At 42.0% G+C, this 19,490-nt stretch overlaps 2 protein-coding genes across 11 annotated transcripts in view; both read left to right on the top strand.

The window, feature by feature from the left end:
- The window catches only part of TMEM237 (transmembrane protein 237), a 29,871-nt gene extending 27,261 nt beyond the window's left edge, over positions 1-2,610 (top strand). For 6 of the 7 annotated variants that reach the window (XR_013989837.1, XM_081018295.1, XM_081018292.1 and 3 more), the window contains one exon: positions 1,571-2,610. Coding sequence is in view for 5 of the 7 variants with exons in the window: in XM_081018295.1 (XP_080874421.1) it covers positions 1,571-1,638 (68 nt within the window). In the remaining 2 variants the exon portion in view is untranslated. The remainder of the gene's footprint in view (positions 1-1,570) is intronic. The other variant, XR_013989838.1, reaches the window with a different exon arrangement.
- A 1,157-nt stretch (positions 2,611-3,767) lies between these two features.
- C2CD6 (C2 calcium dependent domain containing 6) overlaps positions 3,768-19,490 on the top strand; it is a 32,073-nt gene continuing 16,350 nt past the window's right edge. The window contains exons 1-10 of one of the 4 annotated variants that reach the window (XR_013989264.1): positions 3,768-4,292; positions 6,007-6,093; positions 7,344-7,395; positions 8,459-8,598; positions 10,149-10,271; positions 12,187-12,231; positions 14,199-14,267; positions 15,465-15,556; positions 18,100-18,249; positions 18,607-18,721. Coding sequence is in view for 3 of the 4 variants with exons in the window: in XM_081015484.1 (XP_080871610.1) it covers positions 4,020-4,292; positions 6,007-6,093; positions 7,344-7,395; positions 8,459-8,598; positions 10,149-10,271; positions 12,187-12,231; positions 14,199-14,267; positions 15,465-15,556; positions 18,100-18,249; positions 18,607-18,721 (1,146 nt within the window). In the remaining variant the exon portion in view is untranslated. Of the gene's footprint in view, positions 4,293-6,006; positions 6,107-7,343; positions 7,396-8,458; positions 8,599-10,148; positions 10,272-12,186; positions 12,232-14,198; positions 14,268-15,464; positions 15,557-18,099; positions 18,258-18,606; positions 18,722-19,490 lie in introns of those variants that run through there. The other 3 variants (XM_081015484.1, XM_081015485.1, XM_081015486.1) reach the window with 3 other exon arrangements.

Below are 19,490 nucleotides of genomic sequence, written 5' to 3'. Positions count from 1 at the left end.
TTCTTCCTGGTAATCCTCCTCCTTCTGATCATGGACTCTTCCAGTCAGGTCGGCTAGTTCCGAAAAGTCCATCATCTTCATCTGCCAATCTTCCACTGTTGGTATTTCTTGTGTTTTCCAATTCTTAGCTAATAAAATTCGAGCAGCAGTTGTGGCATACAAAAATAATTTGACATCTTTCTTGGGCAATTCTAAACCTGTTATTCCAAGAAGAAAGGCCTCTGGTTTCTTAATAAATGTATATGTCAACATTTTTTTCAATTCATTATAAATCTTCTCCCAGAAGTCTTTCACCTCGGGGCAGGTCCACCACATATGATAGAAGGTACCTTCTTTTTCTTTACATTTCCAGCAAAGATTATCACAGGTATGATAAATCTTTGCTAATTTAACAGGGGTCAGATACCATCTATACATCACTTTCATTATGTTTTCCTTTAACATTGTACATGCAGTGAACTTAACCCCTTTCTTCCACAATCTTTCCCAATCCTCAAACATTATGTTGTGTCCTACATCTCTTGCCCAATCTATCATCGCTGATTTAACTTGTTCATCCTTTGTATGCCACTCCAACAATAAATTATACATTTTAGACAGATTTTTAATTTTAGAATCCAACTTCAAAAGACAGCATGGATTGGTGCTGACAGCAACCCCCACTTTATCCATTTGCAGGCACAGCTTGGATTCAAATCTGTTTGCAGGTGGTTTGAATCCAAGCCATGCCTACAAATGGGCAACTTCAAAAGGGGGTTGCTGTTGACGCCGATCATCTGATCGCTGTTGTGAGCCCTCATGCCAGTTATCAATCAGAAGCACACTTTAAGCTCCTGTTTATCACGTTGCATCTGTTTAGTTACCTGCCCCATACCCGATGTCACGGTGTGGGGTGGGTCAGTCTGGTTTGGGGTAAAAATCACAATGACCTTTGCTGGCCCTAGTTAGTTAGGCCTGTAGGCTAGAGATTTAGAGCAAATGCTAAGACTGCGGCTAGAGTATTGTTAGCCCAGAAATGGAAACAAGAAGAAATTCCGATGAAGGAAGAACTGCAGACGAAATTAATGGACTATGCAGAATTGGACAAAATGACAGGAAGGATTCGAAACCTGCGGGACCAGAGATTTACAGAAGATTGGAAGAAGTATATGAATTATTTCAAGAGCAACTGTAATCAACAAATTACGCTAGTAGGACTACAAGAAGTTTTGTAAGGAGAAATACACGAAGTGTTACAAAGTAGAAAAAGATAGAGATATTGGTTATGAGTTTGAAATGTAATAGGGAAGATAAGAAATGCATACTGAGAGATTAGATTGGAAAATTTTCAGACAGGATTGATGGAAGTAAAAAATTTGAATAAGATGTAAAAGTATGTTTAATTACTGTTGAAAATGATGTTAAAAAAACATATATATATCTATATATCTATCTATCTATCTATCTATATATATATATATATATATCAAATGTTAAGACACGTAAGGGGCATTCAGAGTTTGATGCTGACGAAAATTGTATGTTTTCAACTATATTCTAATGTTCCCTACTGTTTTGCCTTTTCTTGCAGAACTGATGTTTAATGCTGAAGTAGAAGAATATCCCCCACCAGATAAAGAAGCCAAAGTGTCTTCATAGCACAGAGACCCTCTTCAAATACAATTGCTATGATGGCTTAGTATTATCTATTTGTATTTCTGTTTAATACTTTTTATATTTAAAATGTATTTTTGCATTGTATAGGGTTGTGGGTTTTTTGCATAACTTATAATTATGTTTATTTTAAAATGTCAATAGTTTTTTAAATGGTAGGACAGTGTCAAAGTTTACTTTTTTCTTAGGAATATTCTAAAATTACTCTCTAAATATCTAGCTTTGCTAATGCAAGGAGAAACATGGAACAGGAAACTTAAAAGAATAAGAGAATTTCTTTGTAGCACATTTCTTCCCTTTTAATAATCTGCAATTTGGTAGCCATATTTTCACAGAATTGAGAGCACATTGACATTCAAAATATTACAACAATTTTAGTGCCAATTTGTCTTTAAAGAATTAAATCAGGAATTAAAATGCATATTTAAATCATTAGTTTCAGCAGCATAAATAACTCATTGAAAAGTTTGCAAAATGTCTTTACAAATTTGTGCTGCTCCATAGTCACAGCTGCCGGCACTCATAAACCATGTTTGTATTGTACTGCTTAATTTATAAATCTAGCTGAACAAGTATATAAATTTGTTTACCAGTTGCTATTGAGTTATTATTGCATTACTTGGAAGTAATTATAGATTTCAGAAGTTCATTGTTTCATATCATGACCAATTCCAGTTAAATGTGTACTCCCAATTTAATTTGTTAGGTTGGGTAGGTTCCCTTATGATATAATGTACTTACACGAATGTTTCATACAAATGAAGAATAACTTGTATTTCAAATGTAGTTGGAAGTGTAAACAGAAATAGAGACTCTGCCAATTCTTAAGCCTCCCTCATGATATCACTGATTTTGAAACTCCAAATTGGTTTTTAAAATAAGTGTTCTCCAAGTCTACCTCTTGTACAACATTGTAAAATTTAAACATTTGTGCAAATAAAAAATCAGCTCTTTTAATTGATGTGCCTCATATTTGGAAGAATATAGTTGAGATTTGTTTAGGTTTTTTAATCAAGTATTTTCATTATAAAGATATAATGGAACCCCCCTAGAGAAATGACACCAGCTCCCTTGTTTTCTTTCTGTCAGCAGGTGATATCTTCTTATTCCAACAGACTTTTGGCAACTGATTGCTTTTAATGAAAGTGCCCAACTGTTTTTCTAGTAATCTGTGTTTTTAATATTTTATTTAAATGTACATGAGTGTACACACACATACACTTACTTTTAATTCCATTAATGTTCAGTTGTTTTTTAATGCTTGCCCCCTCCCATGTTTTTAGTTATTCCTGTTTTATTTATGTGGGAGGAGGTTTATTAATTTGTGTTTTATTATGTATTTTGTGTTCTCATTTTGTATTTTTACATCGTGAACTGCCCTACGATCTTCAGATGAAGGGTTGTATACAAAAAACTTAAGAAACAATCATAATTTGCAAGCTGCCATGAGTTCCTGTCTAGGAAAAAGGCAAGGTATAAACAAACAAGATAGACAGTTGAAATTCTATTGTTTGTTTATTATCTAGTCCCCATCTGGGGAAATGGCAAGGTACCGATAAATACATGCCCCATTTACGTATGTATATGTATGTATAGATAGGTAGTTCTAATTCGATTCACATTTAATTGTCTTTTGTATGTTTGCATTGTTGTATGTATATCGTTCTAATTCATGTTTAATTGTCTTTTGTGTGAATTGTTGTATGTATAGAGTTCTAATTCATGTTTGTCTTTTGTATGTGTGCATTGTATGTATATAGTTATAATTCATGTTTGTCTTTCCTATGTGTGCATGTATAGATAGTTCTATTTCATGTTTAATTGCCTTTGCATGTATGCACTGTTGTATGTATAGTTCTAATTCGATTCATGTTTAGTCGGTTTCTAAATAATCGTCGTCGTCCCCCCTCCCAAAAACACGTTTTAGCTATTTCTATTTTACCTGTAAGCCGCCGTGAGTCCCTGTTTGGGGGGAAAAGGCGGGGTACAAATTAAGTTATAATAATTATAATAACAACGCCCTGCTTGCGGGCTTCCCCGTGGTACCCAGCTGGCCGCCGCGCTGCTCTCAAAAGCTAATCCTAACCTATTACCATTAATTTCCCATTTTTTATGAGGTGTTACTGGTGGGGGTGAGGGGTCGCCTGGGCCCCCTTTATGTGAGGCGGCCGCCGCCGAGCAGCCAAATTGTGACGACGCCTGAGGGGGGAAAGCGCCGCCGGAGAAGGCGACGGAGAAGGCGGCAGCAAAGCCGGGGCTGCCGGCGGGCGCGTCCTCCCCAACCGGAGGGAGATGAGAAAGAACCAAGGGCTTCCTTGGCCCTCCCGCCGCCGCCACCACCAGCCATCGTAGCCGCCGCCGCCGCCATGCGGAGCCTCTTCGGCCGCAAGGCAGTCGAGCCTCCGAACCGGGGCGCCCCGGCCGACGACACCCCGCCGCCGCCCAGCTCCGCCCCCCGAGGGAGCGTCACCTCCAGCGGCGGCGCCGAAGTCTCGCCCTCCGCCGTCGCGCCCCGCTACTCCTTGTCGACGATCCTCCGCCTGCGAGGCCTGAGCCCCGGCGAGAGCGATAGCGTCGGCGCCGAAGGAGGCCCCTCGGCCGAAAAGTTCAAGGGGGAAAGGGCCCGCTCCCTCCTCATGGTATTACTACTCAGGGAAGAAGTGCCCCTGAGCGTGCGCAGAGCGCAGTGCCCTCAAAGAACTCGTGAGAGGGCGCCATTTCATGGGGCTTGAGGCCAGAGAGGATGGGGGCAGACTCCCTCTCGCCCTCTTCCTCCTCAGAGACGTTCTGCCACCTGAGGCAGAGCCCAAAATGGCGCCTGCCTTCCTACCTGGGAAGGAGGCCTGAAGGGAGATGTGCTTCAGGAACCCAGGGAGTGGGGGGATAAAGATTTGCGCCTGCTGGTCCTGCCTTGTGAGGTGGGCGCTTCGCCTCACGGGCGAGCCAGCTCCGCTTTTTCAAAGGGAAGAGAAACACGTCTCCGTACCTGCTTTTGGGGATGCTGGGTTTGGCCCCTGGCCAGTATCCTGCCCATCCTTTCGTGGCTCTGCTGATGCTGACGTTTCCACCTTACGGTCTTCTCCAGGCCTCCCGAAACGCAGATGCAACTTTATTTTGAAATGTAAAGAAATTTTGACGCGTGCTCGCCATTCCTACAGAAAAGAGCCCCCTTCTCTACATCAAATTGCGGGCATAGGGACCATAGACCAGAGCGCTCAATACGTGCATTCGCTGGTTTTGTGGAAAGGGGTGCAAGGGAGAGAAACTTGGCACCCCTCGACTCCACAAGCTTGGGCGATGCTATAAGAAAGGGGCTCTTTACGTGTGTAGGCTTTGTATGTGCAACTGGCGTATGGAAGAGCCTACACCCGTCCGTGTGTAGAAGTCGATTCGCACCCATGTGCTGAGGTTACGGGGTGGGCCAGTGTGCAGGTACCTGCTCCCTTCTCCTCAAATCCAAGCAACATAATTTTGAAGGTGTGGATGGGGCCCTTGAGAAGCAGAACTTCCATAGTCCAGCATTCCACCCTTTCTGCATCTCGGCTATGTCTGTGCTAGAATGCTGGCTTCTATTATGACGTAAATTCATTTTGTCTGCCTGGTGCAAAAGTGCCCGCTTTTTAGACGTTTCTTCTAAACAGTGTGCCGTGGTTTAAGTACATGCCAAATCCCAGATTTTTGGGTGTCTTGGAAGTACCTTGATTATCAAATCCCCCAAGCAAATGTCCTCCCTTCAGTTTTTTTTCTTTGATGGAGCCCAGCCTCTGCTTTGGGCGCTGTTTGTGCCTAATTTCAGCTTCCTAGCTAGTACTAGAATAACAGTCATGTTGGGATAAATGTCACTCCTCTTCCCAGTTAAATCTATATTTGGACATCGGAATTTACACTCTGTTCAGAAGATGGAGGCCTTGCCTATAGACCTGTGATCTTGAGTGTGTAGCCCCAGAACTACGAGGTCCAAATTGTGAGCCCTAATATTTACTTTGATTTAAGAACTACTATTAAAGCTCCTGTTGCATACATTCTAAGTCAAAAGGTGTGAGAAGTTTGTTGAGCAATGGAAAGATTCCACTCCCAACACATTTTAGTTCCTTTATGTCAGTTCATCCACATACCCCTTCTGGATGCCCTGTCGGCCCACCTGCTAGATTAATCTGACTCAAATTTTGGGAGTCAGTGTCTTTGGCCATACTGCAGGCGTTCAATTTAGTGTGTCATATCCGAAACCAGGTGAAATGAGTTACATGCCATGTAGATCAAATGTTCTAATTATGTGCAAAGCTAAGTTGCTTCAGGTTGCAGTATCTACTATTTTTAGTTAATTGAAGAACCTAATTTTCCATTTTTTGATAGATGTTAATGAGAAATCAGAAGGCATCTGAAGAATCAACGGTTAATCGGTACCTTGATGTACATAATTTAATTCCTTGTGGTGATGTGGTACGTAGATTAAGTATGTTCACATTATTATTTTTCCATAGAATTTTCCTTTTTACAGGAGATACTTTGCCTGTTAGTTACTATGAGACTGCAAATAAGTTTTGATGACTAAGCTAGGGAATGAGATTTTCTTTGAGAAGTCGCCTTACTTTCTCCTTTCGTTAGACTGTTAATACCTTCTTATAAATACTAATAGCCTGGTCTCAGATACATTAGGTTATCATACAGTATATGCCTGTGATGCAGTTATAAAGGCACTGGTGTAACTTTGTAGTGTTTCATTGTGATTCTCATAGTGTTAACCTAGCATAGAGCTTCAAGTCTTGGGCTGGAAATTGTATGAACAAGTAAGCAACATGGGTAACATAAGCAAGTACATTTTTCTTCTGCTTCTTGGAACCTAAAAAGAACTTAGCCACATTTGGTGTTGTTTAAAAAAGTAAAAACTGATGTACACCACCACCTCATGCTACAACTGACATTAGAAAAAGGCTTCCATTGGTCTCATGAAAAATCACCTCCATTTCATGGCTGCATTTGTTCTTACGAAAAAATTTTGCAACTCCCCCATTTACATATGTTCGGTATGTGTGCAACTGTGCACACGGGCATATTTGTGACTGAAAAACATCACAAAAAGGGGCAGAACAGGGTGTTTGCGGGGGTTTTCCTGTGGTGTTTCAGATATACGGTATATGATTTCACTGATGTATGCAGTATCTCAGAATGTAAATGGGGAGGGGGGTGCCTGAAAAGAAGGCAAGAGTATTGAGATGTGGCACAGACCAGTATCTCAAATTAAGAAGGAGATGACGGTTGAATAAAACCACCTAATGTGAAGGACCATCCTGCTTATTCTCTGTTAAGGGTGGAAGTACGTACGGATATCAAGAAACATGTAGATGCACCAAATTTCAATATGAATTGCACTTCTAAATGAGGTCTGACATACCTGAAAATTCCATAAATCCCAAGGCTGAAATCTTATGCTTACTAAGTCCTGCTGAAATATGCAGAGGAGCATGCTTCTATCTTGTCATCATGTTGGAACATAAATCAGTGAGCTTATCTTATCACATACACCCAATGCACAGAACACTGAAGCATTTGATTTCAGGAAAAAACCCGTAGATAATTCCAGGAATTTGCCCTATACCTTAAAGCTTGTGTGTAACTGCAATGTGCTTTTTATAAGTTGTGGTTTTAATAAAGTTAATTTAGTCATAATGTAACATTTCATATTCTAATAGAATGGCTTGTTGGCAGTTAGTGTGAAGCAGTGCAAAGATTTCACCCCCAAATGTATCCTTTTTCTGTTCTATTAACCCTGCAGTGGGAAGCATCTGGTAAGCCTATTTAGATCTTTGATGATCTCTGGTGAGCTAGGGACAAAGGTGAAAGCTGTATCCTAGTTCTGCTGGATCTCTCAGCAGCCTTTAATACCATCGACCACGACATCCTTCTAGACTGTCTACAGGAGCTGGGGGCACTGTTATACAGTGGTTCCGCTCCTTCCTCCTGGGCTGTGTTCAGAAAGTGGTGTTGGGGGATGAGTGTTCAGACCCCTGGGCTCTCACTTGTGGGGTGCCTCAGGGTTCCTTCTTCTCCCCCAAGCTTTTTAACATCTACATGCAGCCGCTGGGAGAGATCATCCTGGGGTTTGGACTGGGTGTTCATCAGTATCCAGATGATACCCAGCTCTACCTCTCTTTTAAATCGGAACCAGTGAAGGCGGTGAAGGTCCTGTGTGAGTGTCTGTAGGCAGTTGAAGAATGGACGGCGGCTAACAGATTGAGGTTGAATCCTGACAAGACAGAAGTACAGTTTTGGGGGGACAGGGCAGGTGGGTATGGAGGACTCCCTAGTCCTGAATGGGGTAACTGTGCCCCTGAAGGACCAGGTGTGCAGCCTGGGAGTCATTTTGGACTCACAGCTGTCCATGGAGGTGCAGGTCAATTCTGTGTCCAGGGCAGCTGTCTACCAGCTCCATCGGGTATGCCAGATCGGCGGGGTATTGATGATGAGGATGATGATGATGATGATGATAATAATAATAATAATAATAATAATATAACTAGGGAAATGATGCATAGGAAATCGCTCCCACAGCACCACTGCTCCAGTCAAATTTGGAGCCCCCACAGATACAAACACTGGGAAATCTGAACATGGATCTCTATATGTTACCTGCTTTAACCTTTATTCCCATTGCTGTCAATGAGACTTGTAGATACAAGCTGCTAACTAGATGTTGTAACTTGCTGCTCATAATTTTCTTTAGCACTATTACTCAATGCACATCTTCCTTTTATGGTCACTTGCCCACCAGAAAGATTTATGCTTCCTTAACATGAGATTCTTTCAGTTGATGTTAAACATGACACCTACTTACTGATTCGCATTAGCATTGATAAAATCATGAAATGCACAAATCCCCAAGTCTTCCGACCAAGCAAGAAGCAAATTCCAATTAATTTCGGAGACGTGAGATATTTTTCTCTGAAGGTATGTTTCTGCTTTTCTTGTACTTCAATCTTCTTAAAGCTACCTGTCTGAGAATCTTAGTAGCTATTATTGATAGAACTGCTGTGATGTCAGAGAGGTCATAAATGTGGGGAAGTGGCGGAGGACAGGATTCTTGTGCTTTTATTCAGGGCTGGCCCAAGACGTTTTGGCAAGTGAGGCAAACCACAAAATGATGCCTCCCCACCCACCAGGGAAGAAGGGGGGAGTGGAGGTTTACATCAGGAATGGGCAGGCTAAAGTTCTACATTGGGAACAAGGGGGGAGCAAAGATGTGCTCTGGGGACAAGCAGGAAGAGCAGCGGCAGCAACAGAAGGCCATGCATTCCTTTTAGGCCACAGTGATCCATGCGACGGTCACCTCCAGGCTTGACTACTGTAATTCGCTCTACGCGGGGCTGCCCTTGAAGCTGTCCCAGAAACTCCAACGGGTGCAGAATGCTGCACCGAGGCTCCTCACGGGGTCTCTGCCATGGGAGCATATTCACCCAGTGCTTTTCAAGCTGCACTGGCTCCCGGTGGAGTACAGGGTCAGATTTAAGGTGCTGCTTTTGACCTTTAAAGCCCTTCACGGCCTGGGACCCTCGTACCTATGGGACCGCCTCTCCCAGTACGCCCCACAGAGAGCCTCAAGGTCCATAAATAGCAACACCCTAGTGGTCCCAGGCCCTAAGGAAGTTAGATTAACTTCAACCAGAGCCAGGGCCTTTTCAACACTGGCTCCGGCCTGGTGGAATGCTCTGCCTCATGAGACCAGGGCCCTGCAGGATGTGATTTCTTTACGCAGGGCCTGTAAGACAGAGTTGTTCCGCCTGGCCTTTGGCTTGGAGCCAATTTGATTCCCTCCCCCTCTTTCTTTTTTCTTTTTCCTTTCTCCTGTGATGAGGCTGCATTTTAATATTTTAATGTTTCAATATTTTAATGTTGTATTTTAATGTTTTTAAGTTGTACTCATTCAACTTGTTTTTATTATTGCTTGTTAGCCGCCCTGAGCCTGGTCTTGGCTGGGGAGGGCGGGGTATAAATAATAATAATAATAATAATAATTGGCAAGATCTGCTGCCCTGCAGATCCTGCTACCAGAGGTGGTTGTTTCACCCTGCCTCATGGATGGGTCAGCCGTGCTTTATTAGTTGTGCAGAAAAGGGAGTTCCAGGAGGTGTGCCTTGCATAAGAAACTCCACCTGCTGAAGTACCTTCTGCACAGCTATTAAAGGTATAGGGACCCTGTGCTCTTCTCTTGACCACTCCATAGGGGAAGCTTGGAAGCTTAAGTAGATAATCTTGTTTGTTTTATTTCACAACATAAATAGAATGGGACTGAAAAGATGGGGTAGGGCCCTGGCATGCAAATTTTTGGACTTGGCTGTCTAGGTCAGCCAAAATTTGTGGACTCCTGTTTTTATTCTGGAGGTGGTTCCTGTGACACCTGTACTACGAAGGCTGTTGCAAATAGGTTACATTTCCTGTAGCTTCTTTTAGGAATAAATTGTACTCAAGTTAATATGTTTACCCCATGTTTTGTTTTTCAGGTTCCAAAGCAGAGAAGTGATCCTAGGAATAGGATTACTTTAGAGCTGGTGGGCTTTGATGGTCCAAAAGACTTTCCAAGGCTCTATGGGAATGCAAACATGCATCTTTATGAAGTCATTCAAGTGAGTATAACAAAAAGAGATTCTCTTATATGTGGATTATACAGGCTATGCTTTGAAACAGAGGACCTTAAATACGTATGAAATATTAATTCCTGTTGTAAAAATATTAATCTCTGCTAGGTGTTTTACATAATCAGTATTGATAAGTTATGTAACACTTTCCCTTAAATTCAAATAAACAATGCATAAAGGTTCCTCTTTCAGTCACTTGGTCACAGTGCAAGATTACTACACTTCTCCATTCTCCATTTGGTGCCAGAGTTTAGGTTCTAAAATTCTAGCTGGGACATCCAAGTCTTTAAGGCAGAATTCAGCTAATTATTCCTGTCAGCAGAAGCCCATGCAAGGATGTCTGCTTGCACAACTGTGCACTCCCCAAAGAAGATTGGTTGGGTAGGTGGGTCTGGAGAACCTCTGGAACAGTGCACAGGATGAGAAGAGCAGGCATCATTCAGTTTGGCAAGCCAAAATGCTTACAATGATGGAACCATCAGAAGAGTGTGACTTTTGGAGACTTAATATTGCCTCCAAATTGAGGAGTGGTACACCTATGAATGTGGGACACGGGTGGCGCTGTGGGTTAAACCACAGAGCCTAGGACTTGCCAATCAGAAGGTCGGCGGTTCGAATCCCCGCGACGGGGTGAGCTCCAGTTGCTCGGTCCCAGCTCCTGCCAACCTAGCAGTTTGAAAGCACGGCAAAGTGCAAGTAGATAAATAGGTACCACTCCAGTGGGAAGGTAAACGGTGTTTCCGTGCGCTGCTCTGGTTTGCCAGAAGCGGCTTAGTCATGCTGGCCACATGACTCGGAAGCTATACGCCGGCTCCCTCTGCCAGTAAAGCGAGATGAGTGCCGCAACCCCCGAGTTGGTCACGACTGGACCTAATGGTCAGGGGTCCCTTTACCTTTACCTTTACACCTCTGAATAAGGCATGTTTGGTACAAGTAATAGGGGAAGGCTTAACACTAGAAGACATCTAGTTGACCGCTTTTGAAAACAGAAGGCTAATTTTGGTCTGACCCAGCTAGGCTCTTCTGTATACACTTAACAAACAGATAGCTCACTGATGGTTGTGCATATGCACCAGTTTGTGGAAACCAACCATTTTTGTGTATCTGAGTTACAAATGTGGATTCATAATCAGAATATCCAGAAATACACCTGGCAATTGCAGTCTTTTCTAAACCTGCGGCCTTTCATTTGGAAAGATTTCTTTCCCGAAGGCCTTTAGGTAGGTATTCTATGCAACAGCCACAGCTCGGACTTTGGTGGCAAAGGGGTGGAAGGAACAAGAAGCCACGACAATCACGGACTGGCATTACAAGCTACAAGAATTTGCTGAAATGGCACAGTTAACAAATACCCTGAGAGGCAATTCAAAACAAAAAATTATGGAAAAGTGGGATAGATATAAAACATATGTTCAAAAATACAGTAAAGGTTTGCTGTCTATGCTAGCATTTGATTGATGTTGGAGTGAGACTGAGTTGAGAAAAAAGACTAAGAGCACATAATGATATAGGAATGTATTAGATAAAATGTAAAGAAATATACAATAATAAGAGTACATTCATTTGTAAAAAAGGAATATACAACGGGATAGACAGGAAGGCTAGTGTGTTGGTATGTATATGATTTGGGGGGGGAATGTTTTTGTTTTTTCTCTTGGTTCTTTTTTTTGTTTCATTTTCTTTCTAGGTATATAAAATTTGTAAAAAAAATTTGTATATATGTTGGAAATTATAGTAAGTCCTGTAATGTAATATGACAACGTTTACCAATGTAGTATAAGAATGTTAACAAATAAATAAAATGCAAATTCAAAAAAAAATATGGAAAGATTTGTTTCATGGTCTTTATGTAGTGAACAGTAGAGAAGCTCTCGAATTGTTTGTATTCTTCTCTCCCATTCAGAAACAGTCCTTCATTGAAACATGTGCTTTTAGAATCAGAAATATGGTAAGACATTTTTGTTAATTGCATATTGCACAATGGTTGTAAAAAAACACAACCCATCTTAATTGTCTCGTCTAATTTGAACTGCAGCTTTGTAATTGAGGGAAAGCTTCAAATCTTTGCACTGTGGATATGTGAGAGGGAAAGGGAGAGACTATTGATTAGAGCTGCTGTCTATAAATCTGGATAATTGAAAGCGAAGCCGCAAGGTTTCTGCTGGTTGTGTTTCAAACCACTCTGGATTACCTGCTGCCAGTCAGTGTAGTAGACAATACTGAGCTAGATGGATCAATGGTCTGACTCAGTATGAGTCATCTTCCTATGTTCTTGGGACCTAGTAAATTTCAGACCCAAGGGAACAAACTCTTCTGTAGCCCTTTTTTCTCTGTAAACATGAAACCGACTTGATTAGAAGCTTTGTGTTTATAAGCAGAGGAGGTTATTGGTAATGAATTTTTGTGCTTATCTTGCTTTTATTGGTGTGTGCATAATTGTAAACATCAGCACAGGAACTCACGGAGACAGCAAGAAAATGAAGAATACTATTATAGTCACAGCCTTGTTTTTTACTGCGTATGTATTTTAAAAGGAGTAATGTCACAATCTGTTGTTCAATATTTTTAAACCACATTGTTGAACACTTACATTTTAGAGGTTAGCTTTCTGTGGGCTGTGCGGCAGTATTTCACCTTTCAGTAACTCCCATTCTTCTTCAACTCCCTTCTCTTTGAGTATTTCTGACTATGAGATCTCACCCAGTAGTTCCTTAAGCTTTTTGAAATCAGCCTTTGTAAAGTCCAGAGTGCATATCCAACTACTCTCAGCCTTCCCTTGTCTGTGTATAATAATAATAATTTTTATTTATACCCCGCCCTCCCCAGACAAGGCCGAGCTCAGGGCGGCTAACAAGCAATAATAAAAACAAGTTGAATGATTACAACTTAAAAACAAAATTAAAATACAACATTAAAATATTGAAACATTAAAATATTAAAATGTAGCCTCATCGCAGGAGGAGAAAGGAAAAGAAAAAAGAAAGAGAGGGAGGGAATCAAACTGGCTCCAAGCCAAAGGCCAGGCGGAACAACTCTGTCTTTCAGGCCCTGCGGAAAGAAATCAGATCCTGCAGGGCCCTGGTCTCATGAGACAGAGCGTTCCACCAGGCCGGAGCCAGAGTTGAAAAGGCCCTGGCTCTGGTTGAAGCTAATCTAACTTCCTTAGGGCCTGGGACCACTAGGGTGTTGCTATTTATGGACCTTGAGGCTCTTCGTGGGGCATACCGGGAGAGGCGGTCCCGTAGGTACGAGGGTCCCAGGCCGTGAAGGGCTTTAAAGGTCAAAACCAGCACCTTAAATCTGACCCTGTACTCCACTGGGAGCCAGTGCAGCTTGAAAAGCACTGGATGAATATGCTCCCATGGCAGAGACCCCGTGAGGAGCCTCGCTGCAGCATTCTGCACCTGCTGGAGTTTCTGGGACAGCTTCAAGGGCAGCCCCGCGTAGAGAGAATTACAGTAGTCAAGCCTGGAGGTGACCGTCGCATGGATCACTGTGGCCAGGTAATGAAATCCAAGAGGATATGATCACTTCCTCCCAAAGTTCCCAGCACTTCCACTTCACTGATCAGTTCCTCCCTGTTGGTGAGGACCAAGTCCAGGATAAGATGATCCCCTTGTTGTTTCTTCCACCTTTCCTTCCTTGGGTGCTTATGCAAAAGTTTCCAGACCAACATTAATGCAGCTTCTTTCTTTGGGTCTTGGCTGTAAGGATGCAGAACTGAGCTTGTTATTACTACTTCTGCATAGTTTTCCTTTTTGTTTAATTTCTGTTGGAGGGAAGGACTTACCATTGATTTTTTTTTAACTCAATAATTCTGTGCTTATTATACCTGTGATCGTTTGCCATAAAATAACTTTAAAATGAATTTGCAATGGGAATTGTTATGCTAAGAAGGGATTTTTATACCTACAGGTGTTCTGCACAGCAGAAGTGGAATATATGTTCTGCTATGGATGTCTTGGATATGGATATTCACATCAGGTCTTGTCTCTCTTTGCCACGAAGTAGATGATTTGAATTTGAATCACAAGGCTGAAAGGGACCAGAATATCATGAAGCCTAGCACCCCCCCCCCCATGTACTATAAATTACTTTCCAGCCCACAGGTCAACTCACAGAATATTATTTGTAGTGTTTTATAGGCAGAGAGTGAGCAAACGAGATTCGCCATTCCTTAAACAGTTCCAAATGGTTCAGTAGACATCCTAGGAAAGATTCCTTCTCAGTCTCATATTAATGAGTGAATTCAGGAAGCACCATCAGGTCTATGCTATCCAACATTTTGCCTCTTAAAAATGTTTTCTAACCTAAACTGCCCAAGTTGTTTGTTTGCTTATTTTAAACAAACTTCTGATTGTGTATTACAAAATGAGGCAAGGAAACCTAGCAGTTCAGTATAATTTTACTGTACAGAACAGAGATGAAAATGAGGCCTGTTTTTCAACCGTAAAAGGTTCTATCAAGGTGGGACTAATTCATTCCCAACTAGTCACAAACTGGAAAAGCAAAATGAATAGTGTACACAGACACGTAAAGGGGGGTGGTTACTTTCTCTAATGAGCTAATCACACCCAGACTGGGTGGATGAATGATGGCATTGGGGTACAGCCAATGTATATTTATTGAGAAGTCAGCAGTCCTCATGCATGCATGTCTTTTGCAGCATCTACACAACGCCATTGACTTCAAAATGACAGTCCATTTAATCTGGGTTGACCCTTTCTGGAGGAAATACGATAAGGTTTTTAGTTTAATCCACCCAGTTTGCCATTTACCCTGTTGCAATATCTCAGTGATATGTTTGCCATTTAAGCCCCTATCCGGAAGCCACTCTTGCTTTTTGAGACAGAACTTTCAGCTCCTTTCAAGCCTCTATTGAAGTATACGTCTACTCTTCCCGGCTTGCCATTAATTCTGTCTCCCATAGAGACAGCCAGATAATAACCCATGAAAAGGGTCTACAATTCCATAACAGCTCCCTGTGAGTAGGAACAGAATTGCAAGAATACTTCGGACAATGAGTAGCTATAGGAACTTTGCCTGCCTCCCATGCATCAGGGGGGTAGAGAGACTATTGGAGTTCATGGAACATAATCTGAAGTACCACTTTATGCTATGTTTTATTAGCTATCCCAGCATTCATCCTTATTGATTGTCATAAATGGCTTTGTTTTGCAGCTGAAACTGCCAGGTGCGGATCCTGCAAAGGCTGTGGCATATTCCATGTTTCTGCGGGTTCCCCCTCCAGAAGACAGAAGAGACACTATAAGGCAACAATTCTTGACATCTAACTAGATTTGTTTCAATATGTAATCGACTCTGTTTTATAATGCTATGCATACAGTCAGTCATATGTTTTAGAATCGGAACCACATGGTGATATCTAACGTTAGCCATACTCAGAGTAGACCCATTGATTTAAGACCACTGATTTCAATGTGCCTACTTAGCTGGATATCACCCACAGGGTTTTGGATGTATGCAGATATGAGGGTCTGTTTACATCTTATGGTGGAAATGAGTTCCAATGTCAAATTATGGGATTCCAATAGGATGTATCCAGCTAAGTTATACTCAGACCCATTGAAATCAGTGGATCTACTTTGAGAATGCCTTGGTCAGATAGAGCACAATAAATATTCTGTCTCACACACTCTCCTTTCATTAGGTATATGTGAAGACTTGGGAGGGCGCAGTTCTTGGGCAAAACCCTAGCAGCACTAGGCAACCCCAAAGTCTATGTGAAACAAGGATTTACCTGAATGTTGCCACGGAAATTTCTGATGTATTCTGGTTTTGTCTATCATAAAATCTTAACTCTAGAACACTTACCTTATGTCTGAAAACTACCAGATTACTACACCAAACCAGGATAATCTGCTCCACAGGTGGGGCAAGGCTGCTGGTGTATTTTGCCCACAGATGCTGCCCCTGTGCCCCACTTTTATTTTTCCCAGCTCCCTCCCCTCTCTTACCTCTGGCTGCTGTGTGTCTGCATCTGTGTGTGAAAGAGTGAAGGGGGACAGTGCATGTAAGTGCAAGCCCACTGCCAAATGCTGCCCTTAGTCCACCCCCGCTGCCTTCGCAAAACAATTTAAGCCCATAAGTTACAGCGCAGTGTGCAGCAGCCACGTTTCAGAGACTCTTCCCTGGGCGCTTCCAGGCTGTTGCTATTTTTGAGTGGTGTATCAGCAAAGGGCTTGTACACCTTTACCTTTTGCCCTGCTATTTCCAGGGACAGGCCCACACTTTAAAACCCTGTGTGCAAGCGCTGTGTTTTTCTTTTTGCCCAAGAGCTTTCCCCACAAGAGCTTCTCCCTGCTCTTTAAAACTGAATTGGAGCAAACAGTGATTCAGGTTTTCCATGGATTATTGTTTGCTCCGATTCAGCTTTAAAGAGAAGGTTTTCACAGGGAAAGATTGGGGGGGGGGGCACTTGGACATGGAACTTTGCAGTGGAGACTGTGTCAGGAAAGGTGCCTGGATAAGGTTGTGCGATTAAAGCAGAGTTTGTTCTTGTTCAAAACAAACCTCCCCAAAATCTGACTTTGTGATAAGGATAAATGCACTGGAAAGTGAGGATAACATTTGCTAGATGCAATGTCATATAACCTCACTACAGACAAATCAAAATGACTGCTCAGTAAAAAGCTGGTGTTGTCTAGGCTCCTCACAGACTTTGTGCCAACAAATCACGATGAATACTCAATAAACAGGTAGACTGTGTATAAGTTCTGGTTTGTATGGTTCCAATTGGTGGCTGAGGGAATAGCCACATCCCAAGGATGCTACAAGGTTTTATATTTCACACAAGACTCCCCACTTGTGTCCAGTGAAAGAAACCTTTTTTTGAAAAGTCCTTACCTGGCTTCCTGTTTCAGCATTTGGCAGTGGCGCTTAATGGATAAAGTTTTGTTCGTCAGCAAAGAAATGAAATTCTTGTCTAACTTTAACATACAGTCATGAGACATCAGACCTCCACAAATCTGGTAGTGTCAAAGGAGCAACTGCTCCCTGCCCTCCATGAGCCGTGCTGTACCCAGACTGTTGAGAATTGCAAAGATTCAGCCACACACCCGTGATCTCTGCAAATTGCAGAGCACTCAGGCCAAAAATTTCTTCTTGCCTGCTCCAAAGCTCACCTTAGCATGAACCCTAATATGCTCCTTCGCTGAAACAAAAAGGATGTATATATAAACCCAAATAACCTTCCCTTCTCCTTAACATTTTTTACTTATTTTCCAAAAAATAATAATATTGGTTTTCACAACATTATAAACAAACACATAAGACAAACAAACATAAATCATAGCCTTATTGAAAATTATTAACATTGTTAAGTGACTTCCTCGTTTCCCCTTGGTTGAATTTCATTGCATATCCTTTTAACGGTTTTCCAAATCACAGTTCTTATAAAATTTAACTTAAACATTAACATCCTTAGATCTTCACTTTATGAAATTAAACATAATAATTCATCACTTAACATAAATAAAATCCTAAGCCAATTAAGTATCTGCAAGCTGTTTTCAGTTAATTTGACTTAACATATTTAACTAAGTAATCATTAAATTTAATCCACTCTTCCTGATACTCCTCCTCCTTCTGGTCGCGGACTAACATTTTTTACTTCTGAATCAAAATCGTATTAAAACTTACTTTTCTTGCAAATATATAGGGGACTTCAGCAACAAGGGTGACCATCAGAGTAGCAGCCCATATAGCAGGGTGAAGGGGGGGGGGAATCTTTCCATTGTGATTATCTCCACAGGCAACATTTGAATGCCTTAGTTTTTCTTTTCTCTCCCCCCAGCAATGCCATCAAGCCACTGCGCCTGGATTACCCTGCATTCTTATCTCCAGACTTGAATGTTTCAGTGGCAAAGATTCATCTGGAGAAACCAAAACCTTCAGAGCACTACAAAAGCCTTCAGGAGGCTTTGCATCAGCCACCCCGAGAAAGGCAAGGACGTAGGCAACAGTTTTTTTTAAAAAAAGTATATATTAATGTATCTAACATTTGTTATACAGTTAAGTAAGAGCAACAACAAAAAATGGCTTTAAAACAGATCTGTTCCAATCACTTCAGTAGTATTGGTCTACTTTCCCTCCAGGTAATAGCTTATTGCAAGATTTGTGAAGTGAACTGGTAGTTGCAGTAGAGTTAAAGGGGGCTTAGCTTCAGCTATTTCAGTTTAACTTCACCATGGATTGTATAAACATGTAATGGAATTTTTTTTGTTAGCTGATGGCAAAGAAATATGCATATTGGATATTTCAGTACTATTAAACTAATCCCCCCCCCCCCCCCGCTCTTTAGACTGGAGAAACTGAAAACTGAATATCGGAATCTAAAAACATGGCATGAAAAGGCAGATTATTTAGATCAACTGATCTTAAAAAAGGGACCAAAAGTAAAACCAGGCCAAACAAAGGTAATTTCCTTTTCAAAGAAAGACAAATAACGTGCAACTGACTAGGGGCAAAACCTCATGGGAAAGGCAGTTGTTTATTTTTCATTTTTATACAAAGGGGAAGAATTATTATTTATTACGAAACCCAAAAGCAATTGCAGGCCGCTGAAATGGGAAGTGGAGGTCTTTTTTAAAAAAAAAGTATTAAAGGTTTTATTGAGTTACAAAAGAACATGCAGTGTCTCTGTTTTCCTTTCATAGAATCTTTCCTACAGATGAGTTATATTCGATGTGAGACACTAATGTTATAGACAGTATAAGGTTGGGGAAGAAGGTTGGTAGTTAGAGAAAAGGAAGGAAGGGTTGTTTAGCACTTTCTCCTGCTATTTGTTGACTCGGAGATCCTGCTCGCCAGCTTTTCTCCTTGTGGGCGAATACCGTATTTTTCGCCCCATAGGACGCACTTTTTCCCCTCCAAAAATGAAGGGGAAATGTGTGTGCGTCCTATGGGGCGAATGCAGGCTTTCGCTGAAGCCTGGAGAGCGAGAGGGGTTGGTGTGCACCGACCCCTCTCGCTCTCCAGGCTTCGTGCAGATCTCCGTAAGCCGTGGGAGCCCCCGCCCTAACCCTGCACTGGGCTCCCACGGCTTGCGGAGAGTTGCCTGTTCTGGGGGCTGGGGTCGGGGGAAGCTCGGGCTTCCCCCGCCCTAGCCCCGCGCCTGGGGGGGAAATAAATTTTTTCCCCTTTATTTCCCCCCCAAAAAACTAGGTGTGCCTTATGGGACGGTGT

Source organism: Podarcis pityusensis, assembly GCF_964106645.2.
Source record: "Podarcis pityusensis genome assembly, chromosome: 1".
Taxonomy (NCBI): Eukaryota; Metazoa; Chordata; class Lepidosauria; order Squamata; family Lacertidae; genus Podarcis; species Podarcis pityusensis.
This window is presented reverse-complemented; position numbering and strand designations above follow the sequence as displayed.